Raw genomic sequence first — 22229 nt, 5'->3', positions numbered from 1 at the left:
AAGGTACTGATTTAAACTGTTTCCCCTTTCCCAACTAATAGCTAGCTGTTAGAATTTTTTGCTCTTTAAAAAGTACATTGATAATTCCATGTGTGCTCAGTTAGACATGCTACTTCGATGTGTGCTCAACTGGACTGAGGTGCCAGTGTGGGGCAAATACTAAGCAAGACTCAAAAGATAATGAAACTGACCCTGTCAATTTCAAAATAAGATAGTAAACACGATGAAAATTTCCACATGGATTATACAGGAATACGTCTTACAATGTTAGCTATGACATACCAATGTTAGCCATGACAGGATACTGATATCTTCAGATACCAAAGACTTACCTATTAGTTTCCAATTTTAGCCTTCCAAGTTGAACATTAAGGGATCTCTGGGCAGCCTGGGATTCATGGGACACACTGGAACTGAGTGTGCTCACTCCTGAGGTAGCTATAGCATCATCTGGAATGAGGCAAGGATGCTGAATTGTTGGGTTTGCAGGTTGCTCTTCATGTTCTTCTTCACCTTCAATGTCCTCGCACTGATCTGCTGTATCACTCTCAGATGCTAAACTGAAGTGCGTCCTCAATTCTATTACACAGCAACAAAATTGAAGAGAGGTATGATGAGTTCTGTAGCCTGCATTCCTTCAAAGTTAGTATGGACAGGACACTTGAAGACTTTTAGATAAGACCTTGCACTCATTCTTCAAACAGAGGTCACAACATAATCCCTGAAAGGGCCCTGAGAGATAATCTTGCATGTCTGACACATCAGGAGCAAAACAAAAATTAAGTTGTTAATATGATGCCTATCCCAGAAAGAATCTGGGACAGTGTCCTTGCTCCATAAAAAAAAAAAAAAGCAAAATATAAGGAACAGGGTCTTTTTCATAGTGTCTACAACCTTATGAAATTGACACTAAAGATAAGTCTGCCAAGCCAGCTCCTTGTCATGTTTTATGAGTATTTTGATAACTAGTTGGAAAAGTCATGTTCTTGGAAACAAGGCTGGCAATTTTGTGGGTTTTTTTTGAAATTAGAAAAGAGACTATAGTTGAAATAGATGTACTGACTTTTGTATTATATAAAAAATACTTGTTTGAGCTACAGCATCTACTAGTACAAGTAATACTGATTGACTGAGTGAGATTTGCATTACATCTATCTGGCAGTACAGTCTATCATCTTGTAAATGCTCACTGCTGCTACACATGCAATGGAAGGCTTTAGAGATTTTTCAAAAATAATCTCTAAAGCTTTTTTTCCCCTAATCACTAAGCTAGAGTACTTTTCGCAGAGCAAATGCTTTTAGTGTTTACTTTTTGCTTCCAGGCCTTTTCTTTTTCATACAGTTTGTTGCCTTTTTCTTTTTACCTAGCACTTAAGAAATCCAGCCAGGCCAAACTACATGATTCCTACTCCTTTAAATTCTTCTGAACTTTGCAAGTTCAAGTTCAAACTTAACACATTTTGCTTTCCTCTTCCCTCCTGATTACTTTCCTCCCTTTGTATCAGTCAATTACACTGTAAGCTTATGTGCAGGGAATGACTTACCTTTTAAAAGCCAAGCATTTAGAAAACCATAGGCTCTTTATTTTTTAAAAGAATAACCTTGGAAATGGAATATAATCAAATTTTGATTTTTTTTATCTTAATGGTATGCACTTAAATGTGATTCAACTGACTTGTTACATATGAACTGACTCTCAGTGAGTATCCCACATAGATTGAGGGCTAACTCTGAATGGTGAGCCTGGTTTGGGTCCACTGGAGGCTGCATCATCAATTGGGGTTTGAAGTGGCCAGAAATTCACTTTCCATTTCAAAAACTTTTTTTAAAAAAAATTTTTTTTAACAAAACTATTTGCATGTGGGCCATGAACAGTACACCTCTATTAACAAAGCCTCTGACAAAGAAAGCCCCTTTTACAAAGTCTTTTTATACCTGCTAAGCCCCTCTTTACCTCCTGGTCCTCTGTGACTAACTAGCTCGATGTGTTTTAACAGCTTCCACACTGGGAAGATGATGAAAGAGGGCTGGACAAAGAGACTTTCAATGTCAGGTTGCAGCTCTCCCTCTGCAGTAATCAGTACAGCAAAGCCTGAGCTGAGAAAGAATGAGATTCTGCTCCAACCAATCTTACTGTACCTTTGTGTGTCCTGCCTACAAATAGCTGCCCCTTGAGTCCCTTACTGTGTCTGTGAACAGCAAAAAAGAAAGAAAAAGGGAGATCAACCTGCCTCAACAGGGAGACCCAACATGTTAAAAAAAGCATAGCTCTGTATGTTTGGCCACCGAATAAAAAATAATAAGGAAAGTGGACGCTAGTGAAAGGAAAAATAATCCCTAGAAGCATTTTGGAAGACGCCGTCAAGTTGTCTTGAGAAAAGTCAAAAGGTTTTTGTTTATTTAAGGTGCTATCCAGACGGCGCTTTGCGCCGGCCTGGATTTGTGGTAGGGTTGCGTAAGGGCGGCACCACCGCAAGTCCTGCAACCCTAGCACATCGTGACGGCATCCAAATGGCGGCATCCTGTCTACATGGGCACCGCCATTATGATGTGACGGACGCAAAGTGTCTGCATGTCGCGTTGCACTTGCGACGTCACGAGTGCACCATTTGCGCACTCGGGCATCACAAGCGCAACAAAAAAAAGAACCTGCTTTCTGCAGGTTCTTTTTCCGCTGCAGCATGCCACTAGCGGAAAAGGAGGTGGTGGCACACCGCCCTTTTTGGGCGGTCTGTATCCCGCCTGTGCTAGGTTTATCTAACATGGTTATTTCATTTCACACGTTAGTTTTGAACAAAAGCTTTCCTGAAACATGTCGAACTGCTCTTCTTTCAAGTTACTTTTAAGTTTCTGTTAACTTTTAAGTTTCTTTTAAAGAAGTAATGGCCAGGAACACATCTACTTTGTTAACTGATGTATACCTGTTCTTTGGTTTAAAAAAGCATCATGCTTCCTGGGGCATAATTCCCCTCGTTTTAAGCAACAATATTGAAGGAGGAAAGTGCTTTGGGTACCACAAAAATAGTGATGTTACTCTGTAAAGCAATAGTGCATATGTAAAACAACAAAACTGGAGTGCAGCCTTTTCTACCCCTAGTGTCTGTGTCGTGGGGGGGGGGGGAATGGAGCAGCTGCTCATGGTTGTATCTTGCTCTTTCCCCAGAACTGGCTTCACAATATTAAAAGAACAATAGAATTAAAAACACAGTTCAAATACTGTAAGATCAGTAGGGGCTTCTAAAAAGAACTGGATGCCATTTAAGAGCAAAGAATGAGGAAAAATTACAGACATTCAATATACTTTAACAATAAACATCTTCCACCTAGTGGCAACCAGTACACATAAAGCAGGACTGAAAAGGGTGTGATCCAAACACTAGGATTAGTGTCTCATTAGCTAAGTCTCATTAGCTTTGGCACCCAAGGCAGTGATGAAGGGTGATGAGTTGTAATTCAGCAGCATATAGAAGACCACACAGTCTACTCTTAATATATAAAAGATGGTAATTTCCACAAAAATTCCTTCCAGATTGTGTGTGCTTATAATTTAAAGAACCATTAATATGAGTGATAAGCATCTCACCTGGAACCAGAATAGTAATAGCTGTCTGTACTGCTTTGCGAATTATGCTGTCTAGTGCAAACATCCAATGTGGCTTGATATTGTGGGTTCTTAGAACTTTATTAACCTAGAAAAAGAAATTTGAATGATAACATAACTTTTGTTTGCTTGTTTTCTAGACTCAGTTTTCTGTCTGAGTTTGAATATTCAGTCTTCCTAGTTAACCAATTGTCTGTCTATGAAATAAATAGTAAGTCATATTTAAATAAACTGGTATACTAGCAAACCTTCAATATATGTTACTTACTGAACTATTACAAGTGAATCTATCCATTGTTAGAAGGGCAGTCACAGAATTAAAGACAGTTGGAAGAGACCACAAGGGCCATCCAGTCCAAACTACTGCCACTCAGGGATATACAATCAAAGCACTCCTGACAGAAGGTCATTCAGCCTCTGTTTAAAAAGTTCCAAAGAAGGAGATTCCACCACTCTCTCTGGCAGCATAGTCCATTGTTGAACAACTCTTACCATCAGAAAGTTCTTCCTAATATTTAGGTGGCACATCTTTTCCTGTAGCTTGGATCTATTGCTCCATGTTCTAGTCTCTGGAGCAGCAAAAAACAAGCTTGCTTCATTCTCAATATGACATCCTTTCAAATATTTAAACATGGCTATCATGTCACCACTTACCCAGGCTGAACAATACCCAGTTCCCTAAGCCACTCCTCATACGGCATGGTTTCCAGACCTTTCACCATTTTGGTCATCCTCCTATGGACACATTTTAACTTGTCAATATCCTTCTTGAACTCTGGTGCTCACAACTGAACACAATATTCCAGGTGAGGTCTGACCAAAGTAGATTAGAGTGGTACTATTACTTTCCCAATCTAAATACTATACTACTATTGCTTCAGCCTAGAAGGGTATTGAGTTTTTAGCTCCTACATCACACAGTTGGCTCATCCAGAAAACATGCCCAGGGGTAGCCATGTTAGCCAACAGTGCTATATGCTATATGGCTAAATTGTTATATGGCCAGCACTTTTGGCTCATGTTCACCTTGTGATCTGTTAAAGCTCCTAGATGCCTTTTGCATGTATGGTTATCAAGCCAAGTGTCCCCCACCCTATATTTGAGTCTTTCATTTTTTTCCTGCCAAAGTGTAATACCTTACATTTCTCCCTATTGAAATTCATTTTGTTAGTTTGGGCCCAGCTATTTAATCTGTTAAGGTCATTTTGAATTCTGATCCTGTCCTCTGGAGTATGAGCCTCCCCCTCCTAACTTGATGTCATCTGCAATATCTGAGACGCATGCTCTCTATTCCATCATCCAAGTAATCGATAAAGTTGTTGAACAACACTGGGACCAGGACAACCACAAGGCACCCCATTAGTCACTCTTTTCCAGAATGAACAATTTTGATATTTTCATTTTTCATTACAATAAATAATTAACAAAAAGTACCACAAAATAAGACAGTGTGTCCTTAACAGCCAGATCTGGCAAGGCAACTTTGGGGGCTAGAGGCAGGGAGGTAACACCTGGTTGCCTCCTCATTTCAAAGGTTGGGAAGATGGCTGGGGCTTGCAATGCTTAGCAGAAGGCAATGAAACACATGTTACCATTGAACAGCATTATGGACTGTTGCTTTCCTCCATTGGTATTTTTTTAAAAAATCCATAATGCATCTTATCTGGATTTAACATTTTCTTCAAGATAAATTTTACTATGATAAAAAATTGCATAGAGAAACAGTGTGCTGCTATGGTCTGAATGTTGATCTAGTACTCTGAAAAACAGGGTTCAAATTCCTTCTCAGCCATGAAAACCAAGTCAGCCTCTCTCAGCTTCAGAGGAAAAGAGTTGCCAACCTCTTCTGAAACATCTTGCCAAGAAAACCTCATGATAGTCTACCTGAGGATTGCCATAAGTCAAAAATGTCTTGAAAGCACTCAACAACAATTTTTTTCCACATTGTTCTTAATATATCTTAAATCCAAGTGCTAGTCCTGATGAGTAGACTCATTGCATCAATAATATTTATGTAAATGTTGGGGTTACTCTGGTACCCTGTTTTCCCAAAGATAACACATACCCATAAAATAAGCCATAGCAGGATTTCTAAGCATTTGCACAATATAAGCCATACCCCCCAAAATAAGACATAGTGATAGGCATGGCCATGCAGCGTGCTGGTGCAGAGCGGTAAAGAAGACGGGCAGCCCTTCTCATCTGCCCCATCGTAAAAATAAGACATTCCCTGAAAATAAGCAATTGTGTGTCTTCTTGAGGAAAAATAAATAGAAGACAGTCTTATTTTCGGGGAAACATGGTAGTTAGCAACTGCATTCATGCGCTATATGTTTCCCATTTTGAACCCTAATACAATGAAGAGATAACAACAATAGTGGTGTCAGCAGCCATGGTTGTCATCATTGTCGTGGCCATCATCATGATTTTCAGCAGCAGTAGCACCATCAACAATATTTATATCCCAGTTTTTTTACAAAGAAATCCAGAGGCAGTTACACTGTCCCGTTGAATTATCCTCGCAACAGCCATGTGAGGTAGGATAAAACTAAGTGGTAGTGACTGGACCATGTTAACTTGGTGAGCTTCATGCATGAGCAAGGATTTGAATCTGTGTACTCCAGTTTTAAACCAGCACTTTGATCATCATACCACACTTTGATCATCATGCCATACAATTAATATGTGCAATGCTGAACTGTATTGTGTGAGTCTACGAAAATTCATAATTAAATATTTTATATAAAGTAAAAAAATATTGGTAGAGGACTGTACTTACTGCATCTTGGAAACCAAAAAGTACCAACTGAACCTGGCTGATGCCATGACTGTCAAAGTCTAGTTCCAATTTCAACTTTGAAAGTGTATTTGCAATGATTTTACGATCAGTTGACCTCACAAATTCTCTGAGGCTGGCAACTAAAGTTGTGATGTGTTCCCATTTCAGCTTTGGTTCTTCTGCTCCCTGTTAAAACAATATAGAGCAATTAATTACAAATGTACATTCATGAAGCAATAGATAAAATACGAAATGCAAATCCCTTCTGTGCACTGCTGCTGTACAACTTCGAAATCACGTATTTCAACACTACTATGACTATATCCATCAGCTACTAAATAACACAGTAACAGTGCTTCAGCTAGGTAATGCTCCATAACTGGAATGACATGGTGCTTAATCAGAGAGAAGGTCATGGTAAATGGCTCCATAACACTGTAAGGAATGAGAAAGACTTTCAGGAAAACAAGGGCACTGATCCACACATGTTTTGCTTGTGGGCTTCCCATAGGTACATTATTGACCTGCATGGGAGAATGCATATAATTTGTTTTAAAAAAGTTTATGCCAAACATACCATGAAGTATTTGTTTACCTGAGCTAAGGCTTCCATCAAATTCCTCACCACCTTATCTTGGTCCTCTGTTAGAATTCTATGGAGGGTAGCTCTTCGCTCGCTGTCCTTTTTGAGCATGAAGAAGCCAGAATCCTTCTCATCAGGTGAAGGAGGAGCACTGTGGTCCTCAAAATTCTCATCTGGAATGCTGTAAAGAGTTAACATTGAAAATTGCTAGTAATCAAGTAAACTCATCTGAATATAATTAAACTCATCTAAAAATGTTATATATTTTTTTCATAAACTTGCATGGATGATATATAGACTTTTTACCTTAGAAAAAGAGACCTAAGTCCTTTGGCTTCCTTTTCTCCACAGGATTTGGCTCTCATTTTAAAAGAGAATGGGTCAAGCTTTAACTCTGTGTCAGGGGAAACTGAACCATATTCACTGCTGCTGCTTGTATCTTCTACAAGAACAGGGACTGGCAAAGATATGCTTCGAAGATATTCTGGTTAGGAAAGGAGAAGAAATCCAGACAGTGAGTGTATCAAAATTATCTATGGACAGTAAATTATAATGAACACAATACATTATCATCCCCACCACTATAGCATGTATACCCTGAGAAGTGACATAATTCTTTCATCTGTGATAATGGCAGGATCCAAGGGAAACTGGGTGGTGTGGATTAATTGAAACACATGGAAATCCCCTCCTCGATGCACAATTCTGAAATATGCACTGACATGATGGATGTATCATATTCATTGTGCTTCTAAAAGGAACCTGCTATTCTGCAAAGCAGTATGGGAATATTTAATTTTCTGTATAAATATACATAACTACCATATAAATAGTAATCTCTGAAGAATTATTTGAAAAAAAAAGGGAAGACAACACATTCAGAGTCAAGTCTAAACATGCTTGATTTGAAAATAAGTTTCACTGAATTTATTGCTTAAAGGTGTACCAATGCTTTTTCCAGAGACGCACGGCCCAGTCTGAGAGCCAATGAGCAAAAAGCTTTCTGAAGGGCTCCCTATTAACACTTCCCTGCTGCACTGCATGCCCTGGTTGTTGTGACTCATCCTTCCTCTTTTCTTGGGCCACTGGCAAAGAAAAGTATGGCAGCAACTAGTTAAATGAGGTTGCAGCCACATGCTATTTTAAATCATTTTCCTAATTCTAAGCAGCAGCGAGTTAAACCAATCAAACATTGCCTTTGGGAATGCAGTTACTGAAGAAACCACAAAGAAAATGGTGCGGTCTCTTTGCTGCCTGCATTGGCTGTACACCCACAAAGATAGCATCTGATAGCTTCAACTTGCTTCTACTGAGAATAAGTTAAAATAGTATGTGGTTTCAGTTCAAACCACAACTAGCTGGCAGCCACCATCACCATTAAACCCACAACCATTCAACTTGCTTGTACAAACAGCATGACATCATTGCCTGTTAAGGTAGCAATGCCACTTCTAAAAGCCATTCAAGCTCTCTAATACAATTGTGCCTTTTTTACGCGGGGGAACCGTTCTGGACCCCCTGCGTAAAAAGCCCCCGCGTATGCTTGAGCTCCATAGAAAGTAATGGGGCTCGTGCATGCAACGGTGGCATGGCAGTGCGGCAGCGCGTGCACGCCTTGGGCATGCGCCCCATTCATCTAAATGGGACGCACCGCCCCGCACACCCTGCATGCGGTTCCTCATGGCTTTCAGCATATGCTGAAAGCCGCGTATAGCGTGGGCGCACTGTATCTTTGGCTCCTGTTAACTCATTTGAAATTGTAATTGTGGTAGCTTCTGGTTATATAAACAGTCTAATGCAGTGGTACTGAAACTTTTAGCCCTTGGGACCCCACTCTTTACATGTGGACATCGTGCCCACCCCCCATTCGATGTAGTTTATGAATAAAAGTATTTTGTTTATTTAGTCTGCATATTTTCATTCACACATTCATGTATATTCGTATTTTAAAATTTTATAAGGAAATAACATTTAGATTAGAATCAGTTTTATTTAAGTAAATTCAATATTTAACTTGAACACGTGTAATTTTTTCACATTAAAAAGTTTGGGAAGAGGAGGAGGAAGAGGAGGAATCAGAGCTTCCAAGTCTCACACCTTCCTTAAGCAACTCTCACTCCCCTCCTGGGGGTCTCAGCCCATTGTTTGAAAACTACTGGTCTAATGTTCTAGAACATTCAAAGGGTTCACAAGGTTAAGAGGAGAATGATCTAAGTATTCATCTCACCATTTGATCCAACTGAAAGTGCTGGAGAAAAGATAAAGAGAAGAGAAAAGAGAAGAAATAAATGTTATTAAACACATCTAAGATGCATTTCTACAGCAGAACTGCAAACATATTTTGATGAATTTCTATACCATACACTATTGTGTTCTGGGTCTATTTTAAATCTTGTTTCAGAAATATTCTAGGCAAACACTTAGGTGCTGACCCAGTTTGTCATGACTAATTTCCATTATGCAAAAGATGAAACCATTCCAACTGCTTTAAAAAAGGATTTTTTTAAAAAAAGAAACATTTAAAAAGCATATTTTGAACCACATAAATGGAAATTGATGGCTGAAGACCATAATTTATTATGCTAATGAGCTCTGTGTTTGTACTCTTGACAGAGCTGTTATTCCATTATTAGTCAGAGCTCATAATGATCTTAAGCTTCCCAGGTTAGACCACAGTCTTCCTTTACCTGCTAGCTTTGCTTGGGACTTCCGCTTTTTGCTTGTGACCTTTAAGAAGTCATCAACAAGAAGTTCATTTGCACAAGTTCTTTTGTCCGGATCAGGTTCAAAACAACGCAGTAGGAAGGCTTTTGCCTCTGCTGACATGGATTCAGGAATCTCAGGATGTATTTTGAACATTCCAACCTGATGTAGGATAAGAAGGAAAACAATCCAGAAGTCAGAGAAGTATTTTCCTTAAAATGCAATATTACAACAGAACCAGCATGAACTGCCCCCTCCCACTTTTATTTAAAACATTCTTTCTCTGTAAATAAATAATTTTAAAAACCAGTTTGTTGTTGTGTGCCTCCAAGCCCCTTTTGACTTATAGTGACCCGAAGGTAGGGTTTTCTTGGAAAGTTTCTTCAAAGGGGGCTTGCCATTGCCTTCTTCTGAGGCTGAGAGAGTGTGGTTCACCCAAGGTCACCTAGTGGGTTTTTATGCTTGAGCAGGAAACTGAACTCTACTCTCTAAAGTTGTAGTCCAACACTCAGACTACTACACTACACTGGCCCTCTGAGTAATATTTCAACATCTTATTTTCTTCAAAGCATTTTCTTATCTATCTGAATCAACACCACAAATTCTATGCTCTTCTCCACCCTCAAACCAGTGTATCACTTTTTTGCTCAGCCTTTAATTAGATAACAAAATTTTATTTTACAAAAACATAGCATTTATCTATACAGATATTATCTAACCTTAAACATTGCTGCCTGTGGTTCACCTAGTTCATAAAAGGGAGGTTTCCCTGTGGCCATTTCTATAATTGTGCAGCCCAAGGACCAGATATCTGCAGCTTTTCCATAACCTCTTGGTCCTTTATCAATTATTTCTGGTGCCATATACTGAAGAGTACCTGTTTTTTTAAAAAAAGAAAAGCCAAGAGATTTGTTTCACTTCAGCAAGATTTTCTTTGATCCATAGTAAAACACAACAGAGGAGGTACACAGTTCATGTTTAAATGAACAAGCTTTTGAAGAGGTTTGGATAATTGTATATTTATATACATACTTGCATTATGCACTTTTACTGTAGCATTTATATAGCGTTTTAGAGTCTTCAATTTAGCCTGGTTTAAACGTAATAATCTTAGTTTGTATATGATCTTTCATTAAGCTGAAAAGGAGCTTTGTCCCTGACTACACTCTGTGTTCTTGCACTTACCTTATACATCTAGCTAGTTTCCCATTACAGCCAGACTGTGAAACTGTTTTTTTTTTTCTGGAGGTGAGCCAGAACATGACACCAGTATACTGTGCTTCAACAAGTCTTGGAAGTGGTCTATGCACAAGAGAAATGGGGAAGGAGCCAGCACCATGCTCATTTTCACACGTGCATACACACACACACTGTATCCTATTTTTTATTGCAATGCAGACACAAAGCAGCTTACAATAGTTGTTTATCGAAGGACACCTAGTGAGTATATGGCAGAGGTGAGAGATCTGTACTGGGGACTTCCTAGTTCACAGAGAAGTTTCTAAATACTGCTTCAGAGATTTTTTGTGAGTTTTTCAGTCTATGAGGCTGTATTCTAGGAGAGTTTATTCCTGACATTTATTCCACCCTTTGGGTGGTTGTTTTTCAGATGATCTACAAACTGATCAAGAAAATCCAGCAAATACTGCACTCAGTGAGGGACAGGCGAGACCGTTTCATGGCCACAGGAGTTTACTGCATACCCTGCAGCTGCGGACAAGTCTACATAGGGACCACCAAACGCAGCATCCAAGCACGAATCAAGGAACACGAGAGACACTGCAGACTGGGTTAGCCACAAAAATCAGCAGTAGCAGAAACACGTTATAAACCATCCTGGGCAAAAAATGCTGTTTGAAAACACTGAAATTCTACACCATGCCAACAACTATCAGGTCAGAAAGCCATTGAAATCCATAAACACCTGGAAAACTTCAACAGGAAAGAAGAAACCATGAAAGTAAACAAAGTTTGGCTACTAGTCTTAAAAAACACCAAAATCAAGTCACAGCAAATGCAAATCAAAACCACCCAAAGTCAAGGGGATTGCCTAGTAGACAATGGATCACTAATTAAATAGACACCCTGAGGCCTTGCCATTCAACAACAAAACAATATACTGTACAGATTAATATGTAAATCGCTTCTTCTGAACCAACAGTATATATACCCCACTCTCTTCCATGCCAGCATTCTCTAAAGAAGACAGCCACAGCTGCTGGTGAAATGTCAGGAATAAACTCCTCATAGCCCCCAAACCCCACCAAAACTATGGATGCCAGCTGTGAAAGCCTTCGACTTCACACCGTTACAGAACTTCTCTATTGTCTTGTTGCTTATATTTTATTACCTGTATTTACTTACTGATTTATTTCATTTTTATCTTTATTTTTTTAAAGCAGCTCCATGCAACATACATGGCTTCACCAGTCAATTTTATTCTCACAACTATCCTATTAGGGAGGTTAGGTAGAGATAGCAGTGGACCAAGGATGCCACTGAGTTTCATGACCGAGTGAGAGTCTGAACTCAACTGTAGTCTGATACCACAATTCATTCGTAACTGTGAACATACACTTATCATTGGCATTATTCATTATCCCCAGCTAGCATGGCCACTAGACCAAGTATGAGGAGAACTGTAGTCAGCAATAGCGTAGTAATTATATTACACCAAACTGAATTAAACTGCTAAACTGGGTACTAGATTACTGTTAAACTAATTGTATTTTGATGAATTCAATATTAAATTTAATAACATCACCCTAGAAAGATGCTAACGTCCAAACAGATATGTGCTTCCACACACATGCTCCACTTGGCTCTTATGTTGCAAAAGAGAACAGTGCACACACAATCTGTCAGCCAGCTAAGGATATTCATACATATGACCTCTAGTGTCTCTATATAATATGGAAGGTCAGCCAGCTGTAGATGTCTGAATTTCTCTTGATTCAGGGACTAGGAATATTTCTGATAACATTTGGGGAAAGTGATATGTACATAATACAGGCAAAGTATTACTTATCTAATGCCAACAACTTGGAGAATAAATAAAATTGCATTCCAGAATACATTTCCATATTTCTATAGATATTTCCATGCCAGTATGTGATTAGGATCTCTGTCTACAGCAGACTTTCAAATGTGCTTTGTATGGGAGTATCCTTTTCAAAATTAGCTTACTTGCTGTTCACCGCTATGATCTTTGGAATAGCGGTATATAAATAAAACAAATTATTATTATTAATTATTAAAATACGTACATGACTGAATCACAAAAAACACAGTTTTATATAAGGAAGGTAAACACAGCAACCCTGAGATGACTAAAAGCTATCAAGACAAATATCTAATTTATACTTTTGAATATGCTTTACTTTGAAATTGGAAGGTTCTAAGTTTAGAAAGATACCTGTGAATGTTTCAGTGCATGGATTTATTCCAGCCAACCTTTTTGAAGTTCCAAAATCTGAAATCTTTAGCACCCCACTGTAAGTGTTGATAAGAACATTGTCGCCCTGAAGGAGAGAACATTTGGGATTATCTTTGTAATTTATGGCTTATACTGAAAAACATCTTGCAGTTAAAATGAATGCTGAAATGCCAAACAGTGCATTATAAAATAATTTAAGTGGCTATTTGCTACATTTTTTCACAATATTTCTAGTTCAATGAAGCTTTATTTTGAACTGAAACAGTTCCTAAGAGTCTACTATCAAGCTACATTATATTAAGAAAACAGTAAAAACAAGATAATAAGAAATGACTCAAAAATGTATGAACATTTCATGGCCTCGTTATTTCTCAAGAGACTTTCTGATGATACCACAACCTGTAGTTGTTTCTCCTGTGTGCATTACTACACAGAGCAGTATCCAAAACATTTCAGGTGAAATTGAATGTCGTGTGAATTGATGGCAACTCAGGTTTACAGTTCATCCCCTCCTCTCCCTGCATCCCATGGTATTTTATACAAAATGTACATTCTTGGCACAAAAAAGTAAAATTTTGGAAGAATAAATGATTTGCAAAAGACTATCCTGAAATGTGGAAAATGATCATAAAATACTGAAAATCTCGTAATTTCAACCATGAGGGGTAGTTTTGAATTTTTTTCTTCTTGTATGCAAAAACAAAATAAGCAAGGATTTATATCCCTATGAAAGTTTCTAAATAATGGTAAGGAATTCACCAAACACCGTGGTCTATGTCCTGTGGAGTAGAGTAGGAGGGGCAATCACTTGAAATCAGGCAGAGGAATCTTCTACTGTTTCCAATATGGGAAACTCCCTTTCCCCATCTGATTTATCTCACTGGGGTATAACTTGGGTTTCCCACTGGGGTATAATCTTAAAAATTCTGAGACTTAAATCCAGTTCTCTTCCATTCCAATCACTAAACTTCAGTGCTCCAGCATTTGTGAGTTACTATTATCAAGTGGAGAATGATATACTCATTTTGTTCCAAATTGCAATCACCTCATATGCACTAGCATGAACCAAATTATTTCAGGGGAAAAATCTACATTAACAATTCATAGTAAGCTTCCCACCTTGATGTCACGATGCACTATTTGATTGTCATGAAGGTATTTTAATCCTTCAAGAATCTGTTTGGTATAAAAACCAATGGTTTGTTCATTATCTTTTAGTGGTCCCCATTTTGATCTCAAAAGAGCAGAAAGACTACCTGTAACACAGTGAAAAGAAGAGAATCAAATAACAGTAACAGTACTTAAATGTCTCCTGAATAAAAATGGGAGCATTAGTTTAATATCAAAATCTTCTACCGTATATGACTCACATTCTGGGGAAAAAACAATGAATACAGTGGACTCCTCCCAGCTCTTGTGATTCAGTTCTGGGCCTGCCCACAGATGAGGGGGGGGGGAATGCAGAAAGTTTTGCCCTATAATATTCAATGGGTAGCAACATGTGCACATCCATGTCAGTGCATTCACGCACAGCCTTTTAATAATATGGGGCCTGGCAATCCATGAGTTGAATCTGCAGATTGCTAGCCAACCGATATGGTGGGCCCACTGTACTGCTTTTTGTTTGTTTGTTTTTGCTAATGTGTATTTAAAATGTGAATACTTTGCTTACTACAACTGGATGATCTCAAATTTTAATTATTTGTTGGTCATGACAGATTATTAAAGGGAAGAGTTTTTTTTTAAAAAACCTAACAGATGAAACCACAAATAATTTACTACTGTAAATGACTGAAGTATCAAAATCTTGCATCAAGGGAAAAAAAGTATTCCCACTTCTCTTTTATTGCCTTCAGGGATAACCAAAGATTCAGATTGTTTTAAAATCTATCACTTGGCATCCTTCCATGTGTTAGTTTGCAATACGGAAAGGACAATGTGGACATATTTTCATCCTGCAATTATAGAAACTAGAAACTATCTGCTGGGGATGCTTTGATAGGGATTTCCTGCATGGCAGGGGGTTAGACTAGATAGCCCTTGCGGTCTCTTCCAACTCTATGATTCTATGATTCTATATTTATTGACTACTAAATCCAAGGAACCACAGTGAGAACACACACTTTCTTCACTTCTTAGAAAAAGTGACTTTGGGCTGAAATAGACAGGCACAAAGGCGCAGCGTTACACCACCCCTGAGAGAGCTAGATTGGGGCCACAGCAACCACACGCCACAGCTCCAATCTGGCCAGCTTCCACCCCAAATAGGAATAGAAAAAGCCACCCCTTTGCCTCTAAAGCTGGCTTTTTGCTGGTTCTGGGGCGAGTGGCATCTGAATGCCACACCCCCAAGTTGCCTGTGGCATGTAATTGCCGGCACAGCTTCCAGGTGATTCGGCCGTGGTGTGCCTATATGTCATGCCCCCAAAGCAGCTAGAAGCCAGCTTTACCGGGCCGTCTGTTTCAGCCCTTTGTGTTTTATACGTTAACATCTACACAACAGACACATGTGAAGAGAAGGGCACCACTGTTTTTAAATACTACTTGGTAAGGGGGGAGGTAAAGAAAAATCTCATAAATAATTATTCCCATCTCTCTTAAATTATTTATTTGTCATAATGAATCTATGAAAGCAAACAGAAAGTATACTGTGGGTTGAAGCAAGATGTCTACTCAGAGATAACTGAGCTATATTAACAGCTCCTATCTATTTGCTAATAGCTATATCTGAAAATTAAATTCAAGGAATGGTCAATTGACGATTAATGCAGAAATATGTGGGGCACAGTACCCCACCCTTTTGAGATTTTGGTCAAAAGTCCATTCAGAAAGTAGACTCTGTACACGTAACACTTGGCATCTTCTTGGGTTATCCTTCTTCAAATTACAGGAATTTGCATATAGCTCTCCCTCCAACATAAACATCCTATGTACCCTGAACAAATGGAGAGATCATGACCACAACTACTGACCATGCTCCCAGCAGTCACACATTTGGCATTCTTTTCTAAAAGGGCTGTATGTGTGTAAAGGCTTCTTCTTAATGTGACCAGAAATCCTGAGGATCTGATTTTGCAGAAAGACCTAGGTGCTATTCTTATTAAAGCTATACACAGTGCTTTCATGGCCAGTGAGCACATTAATCAGATCTGGCATAAAGTTTCATTCACTTAACATTTGAGGTGAGTTCTCTGAGCACTGCTACAATCATATCAGAAATGAAATATTTATCACTGTGTAGAAATGGAGAGAAGATAGAAAATTTTCAAAAAGGCAGCCATCTATTCCTCTGGTACCTTTAACAGATTTATTGATGCATGAACATGAGCCTTTGTAGATAACTACTTCAAATACACAAATCTCAAACTTCAGCTAAAGTTACAATTGTTTTAACAATGGACATTTACAAATATTCTGGCAAGAAATGAAGCAGTTAATACAGGAGTTTGAAGTAAATAAACAAAAAATCCAAGTTTGTTCTCAAAAATTGCAGACTTAAAAAATCTAAGACCTCATACCTCCTGGGACCTGTTCCATGAATATCTTGATGAATCCATCTTCACTAAATGAGCCAAGGTACTGAACAATGTTCTTGTGTTTGAGGTGCTTGTGTAAAGCTATTTCTTCATGTAGAGGCTGGGAATATCTGAAGGAAAACAGACCATGTTTCAAACAGCGATTGTATGCAGTAGAGTGTAATGCTGTAGTGTAAATTATAATTGCAATCCCAGTAGCCCATGTTTTAAACAGCACAGCAAACTGCCCTGGCAATGTTTGTGAAAAGGAAAGAACTTCCTAACCACATGACAATGCAGAAAAAGCAGATATAAATCCTGAAGGCTACATAAATCTCATCCCACGAGCACAGAAAAATAAAACTCAAGCTTATCTTTTTGGTTGGATAGTCAAACATAAATGAAAAGCTTTTAAAGTGAGAGGTTTATATGAAATGTCAACTGTGCATGTTTGCCTCAAGTGCAATAACAATTTTTCCCTCTTCATTGAGATATATTCTGTTTCTAGGCATCGCCAACTCACATACTCTTTCTGGCTGCATGTTTTCTGTGTTTTTCTAGCACAGTTGAAATATAAAATTTGTTCCTAGTGATACATTAGCAGCCAACTATTGTAACTTCTAACTCTTGCTTGTATGAGTAGTTATTCACTTATGTGAATAATGAGTTAGTAATTCCAGTGCTGTAGTGTTTGTTGAGCAGGGCACATTATTTATTGGTATATTGTTCTTTTTGCAAAATATTGCAGAATTCACTGCATGATTCAAAGTAAAAGAACTGATTTTGTAAAATTCTATACCGTCATTCCTCTCTGTAATATCATATTTTGTGCTACTGACCATCTTAAGTTGTAAAACAGTTTAAATTGTAAAAAGAGGGGTACAATTCCAGCTTCTAAAACTGAATTGATTCCTTTAGGCCATGTTTGCATAGGCCAAATAAACGTCCTTTCCCCCCTTCCCACATCTAGTAATCCTGACAATGCAGGGCCCAGTCTCCCATTCTGGTCCGAACTGTCCTGATGACATCTGGCCAATTCAGCACCAAACCTGCCATATAGCCCCCTAATAATACGTTAGTTTAAAATAACTCACCTTTTGCACTGGATCTTCCAGAAGTTCTGGAACCCTGCACTGCGGTGCCAGGTGGCTATTTACAACGTGTTCTCTTGTGCTGCCCATCATCACAAGTTGCTCACAATGAGGTCAGAAGGAGGTCCCTGGCATGTATTGACATTGGGCACCTGCCTCATTCTGACCTTAGAGCAAGCGACTCTCACCAGTGGTGTGGCACCAGGCAGCATGGCAAGACATGAGTGTGAACAGCCACCTGGCATCACAATAGAGAGCCCAGGTAATGGGGGGATCTTGGAGCAGCTCTGGGGCCAGGATATCTGGGCTGTTCCCTAAGTATTCTGGCCTGTGTGGACCCAATAATCTTAACAAGGATGTGCTCTGTTTTTTTTGAGGAACTGGGCAAAAGAGCCTGCCCTACTCTTTGGCACTTCCCAGACTACCATGTTAAAACTATGTCAGCAAACATAAGTGTGGGAAGCTGTTGTCTATACTGGTCATTACAGAGACAGCAAAGGCTGGAAAAATTGGACATGTTGGCTGAAGGATTCTGGAAACTAGCTCCACATTCAGACAAAGGGTGATCAACTTTGAGGACTATATTATAAACATAATCTCCAAACAAGAATGTCCTATGTACCTGAAAAAGTCTGTACATTGTCTTGATTCACAGCATGAGACAAAACTTTCTGTATCTGAAGTCTGCATTTCATGCAAATGTTTAAACCTTGAAAAACTAAAGTCAAACTTGATTCTTTTTCATCCTGAAAATAGTAAACATAGGGCTGCAACAGACCAGCCACTTCAGCTGACTTCAAACCGGCTTGGGGGTGTGGCGTTTACACATGCCACCCCATCAGGACTGTCTGCTTCACCCCTAACATAGCTAGATATTGCCCCCCTCTTCCCAAATTACAGAAATCTTCCTGTTATGGAGATCACTAAGCCAAGTTCTCTTTGCTTTCTCTCTACAAGTTTCTACAACTGTAAATACAGGAACATTTATCAGCAATCACCATTACCTTACCTGCTGTCTCTTTCTGGAATTTCTTTAATGGCAATCCTGACTTGATTGCTTAGATCTCGTCCAGCATAAACTATGCCATAAGTGCCTTTGCCCAGAATGACGCGCTCACCATTTTCATCATATTCATAGTCATACTGCAGCAGAAAAAAAGCCAAAGGAAAGGAACAGTGATTCTTGTAAGTATTCCAATTACAGTACTGTATATGATATGATGAAAATATGGGGAAACAACATCCTATCTCAACAAAATCACTTTCAGTATGAATTGATTTTTTCTTATTACAAACATTTTAGGAAACCATATAATCCAAACAGTTTTACTTCAGTTTATTTCTATCCCACTCTCCCAATGGACAATTAGCATTCCCAGTAGTTATTGTTCTTACTCCAGTTTAAAAAATCTACATAAATTGGAAATTTTCTAAGTTACAGATGTGAAGTAACCATGCATAGTATGACGCATTTTATGATGCATAGTAAAGAATGCATCAGGCGCTGGGTTCAGTTTGCGGTCACATGCAAGTGTCTGCCAAAGATTAAAGTAATACTTAAATGACAACACCACCACATTTTTTTTAAAATTAGACTTTACTGGGGAGACACACAGCATATGCATGTTTGTAGCAAATGGGCCATTCCCAAATTGTAATTAGATACTACTCAGAATGTACAGATTTTCCTCCCCCCAAAAAACAAACAAACAAACAAACAAAAAACCTGTGGGATCTGAGAAGGATTTGGGGCACTCTAGAGAAGATGAAGGGATATACTACTTTATGTTTGAACTTTAGGAATATCTTTCCATATAAATGAGATGAGGAAATTTGTTTGACTTTTTATCCTGAATAACTAAAGTTAATTTATCCAGGCAGTTAAGAAATAATAGATATTTTAAAGGGAAATACTGAACCTTCTTATAAGATATTTGAGAATTAAATATAAGTCCTCCCTTAATTTAAAAATCCAGCCAAAATGTATGACTTCCTTTACCTCCAAAGAATCTCCATCACAATCGCCTTCTTCTGTGTTCTTTCCTATTTCTTCTGTGATACTATTAACCATTTCAAAAAATCTGCCAATATTCATAAAAATGAAAGGGGTCAGGTTACAATAGAACAAAATATGTGGCTAACATTTCTTTTTGCAGTTTAAGACTATTTTCTTGTGCTGAGTTCCTGTGTGAAGAGGGTCTCTCCACGCAAACAGGGAGCCCTGATTTTCCAGAGTCCTTTCCTTGTGTGGAAATTTTCTAGGTAGTTACGAATTTCTTTTCTTCAGACCTGATAATGTTCACATGGGCAGAGCACCAATGAAGGAGACTGAGACCCAGCATTCCACTTTTTGAACGTTGACTCAAGTAATACCTGAATTGGGGCTGATATTTTTACATCTACAAATTATGCAAGTAAGGCAAAAGACTGATCTGAGAGACTGCTGGGTTCCATTAAATACTGCAGGTATATAAAGGGGAAGCGGAATCATTTTATAAATGTTGCTTCATCCATCTAACAAACTAAGACACCATATAGAAGGGTCTCCAAATTTGTTAGCCCAGTCTCAGGAACTTCTTTATATATGTAATCATTTTAAGCTGTTATCTTAAACATTTTTTTTAAAAAAATGACCTTCCATTTGAAGTATGGGAATGAAGAACTCTACCATCTTTACTGTCTCATTTTCTGCAATGCACAGAAGAGCACATTTAGCATGAAATTTCATGTGCACCCATACGTCCCACGCAAGCTGAACACAATTGGCCAAAGACAATCCAAGAAGCTGAGGCTAAATCACTAAGGAGCAATTCATAGGATAAATTCCATACATATTGTAGATGATATCATTTCAAGGAAATGTTTGAAAATAAGAAACAGTGAAAAACTCATACTTTCTGCAGTGGTGTTCCGTACAAAAATATATTTGAAAGTCATCTGAATTGTGCAGCACATACAGGAAACAGCATCGTTCTTCAAATTTTGAAATGCTGAAAGAGAAGCAAAATTAATATGGTTACTCATTTGAGAACTGTATGCTTGAGGCAGTGTTTGCATTTTCAAAAAAAATAATAATACTCTTTTGTGCTAGTGTTATAAAGGATGCACCCATCCAAAGGATTGCACTCATCCTTTATGTGAAAATTGCTCCAGGAGAATTTGAGATGTTGCTATTAACATAGGTAGGTGAAGATTTCATGATAGAAGGAATATAATAAAAACTGTATATTAATATTCCATTCCATGAGTAGTGTACAAATTTGAATGCTAAATTAAGCACAAAAGATGCCCTAGCTTTATAAAAAGAAGTCTCTGAAATGCAGCTGATCAGCAAAATGAGCTATTTTCTAGAGACAATGTGTTTTCATTAACACCATAGGTACTAATACTCAGAAAACTGTGCCGCTATTCCCTCTTTTAGGAGATTTCTTTGTAGAAAGGATGGAAGGGTTACAAGCAGAAGGCAATCTTGTCTGAAAAATTCTAATAAGGGCATTGGCAAATACGTTATGTATCTTCAGTAGGTTCTGTTCCCCAATGATTGATTAATTAATTAATAAACCTAAGTAATAACTAATAATTAATATAAACAATATCATTAATATAAACTCATCCTTCAGATCTGTACTTGTCTGTTTGTTTATCCTTTTGGAGGGGGGTTCATTATCATGAAGAAAGAACCCTAAGAGAGCAGGAGCTTCTACCTAGAAAGAGAAGTCACCATATTCCTATTTCAATAACCGTATCATGTACTACTATGCAAAGCCACAAAACGTTACTTCTGGATTGCAGATCCCAGAACCAACTATGTTGGATAAAGAATCATAAGAGCTGTAATTCACAAAGTGTCTTTTCCAAATTTTTATTTGTACTACAACACCCAGTATCCTCCTTCCTGCACTGGATGTTGTAGTCCAAAAAATAAGTTTTCATGCTATAATGCTATAGCAGGAGCCATTGGGGGCACCCTAGTGCAAACATGAAAGTTGTATTTTTCATGTTCAGTTGCTCTGAAATAAGCTGAATTTTCTTTCCTTTGAAAAATCAGAGGACAGTAAGACAGCCAGCACTGAACACCTCATGCTACTTGACTCATTTTTATGAAACTTAACTTGAGAAAGGAACATGGCAAAAGAGCAACAAAAATTCCTCTGCTCTTTATTTGTAACACACAGGTTTTACCACAAAATGGAAAAAAAAATACACAACATTCTTCTCTACACATCATTCTCAGTATTCCCTATCCAGAATATCTTCACACTATTCCAGTCTTTAGTATGCAGTCGCAGTCCATTAAATCAGAATATATATTACTGTATCTCCAATCCTATACACTTACCTCAGTACCACTGAACTGAATGAGGCTTACTTCTACACAGACTTGTATAAGACTGCACAATCACAACTAATTCCCAACAGAATCAAAGACAAATTGTGTTTAGTGACACAGGCTTGTTACAGACAGCCAAAATAAAGCTGCTTCGAGTCACAGTGGAGGTATGGTGTTTCAATGATGCATGC

At 38.3% G+C, this 22229-nt stretch overlaps 1 protein-coding gene across 5 annotated transcripts in view; it reads right to left on the bottom strand.

Moving 5' to 3' along the window:
- MAP3K5 (mitogen-activated protein kinase kinase kinase 5) overlaps positions 1-22229 on the bottom strand; it is a 185618-nt gene that overhangs the window by 12169 nt on the left and 151220 nt on the right. For all 5 annotated transcript variants that reach the window (XR_006104366.1, XR_006104365.1, XR_006104363.1 and 2 more), the window contains exons 13-26: positions 20603-20698; positions 19708-19789; positions 18718-18851; positions 16621-16748; positions 14222-14358; positions 13082-13187; positions 10386-10543; positions 9651-9828; positions 9191-9211; positions 7270-7447; positions 6976-7144; positions 6381-6566; positions 3584-3689; positions 333-579 (exon numbers count right to left, since the gene is read on the bottom strand). Coding sequence is in view for 1 of the 5 variants with exons in the window: in XM_042471108.1 (XP_042327042.1) it covers positions 333-579; positions 3584-3689; positions 6381-6566; positions 6976-7144; positions 7270-7447; positions 9191-9211; positions 9651-9828; positions 10386-10543; positions 13082-13187; positions 14222-14358; positions 16621-16748; positions 18718-18851; positions 19708-19789; positions 20603-20698 (1926 nt within the window). In the remaining 4 variants the exon portion in view is untranslated. The remainder of the gene's footprint in view (positions 1-332; positions 580-3583; positions 3690-6380; positions 6567-6975; positions 7145-7269; positions 7448-9190; positions 9212-9650; positions 9829-10385; positions 10544-13081; positions 13188-14221; positions 14359-16620; positions 16749-18717; positions 18852-19707; positions 19790-20602; positions 20699-22229) is intronic.

The sequence above is a fragment of the Sceloporus undulatus genome, chromosome 1 (assembly GCF_019175285.1).
Source record: "Sceloporus undulatus isolate JIND9_A2432 ecotype Alabama chromosome 1, SceUnd_v1.1, whole genome shotgun sequence".
Classification (NCBI taxonomy): Eukaryota; Metazoa; Chordata; class Lepidosauria; order Squamata; family Phrynosomatidae; genus Sceloporus; species Sceloporus undulatus.
Note: the sequence above shows the minus strand (reverse complement) of the source record. Positions and strands in the feature narration are given on the sequence as shown.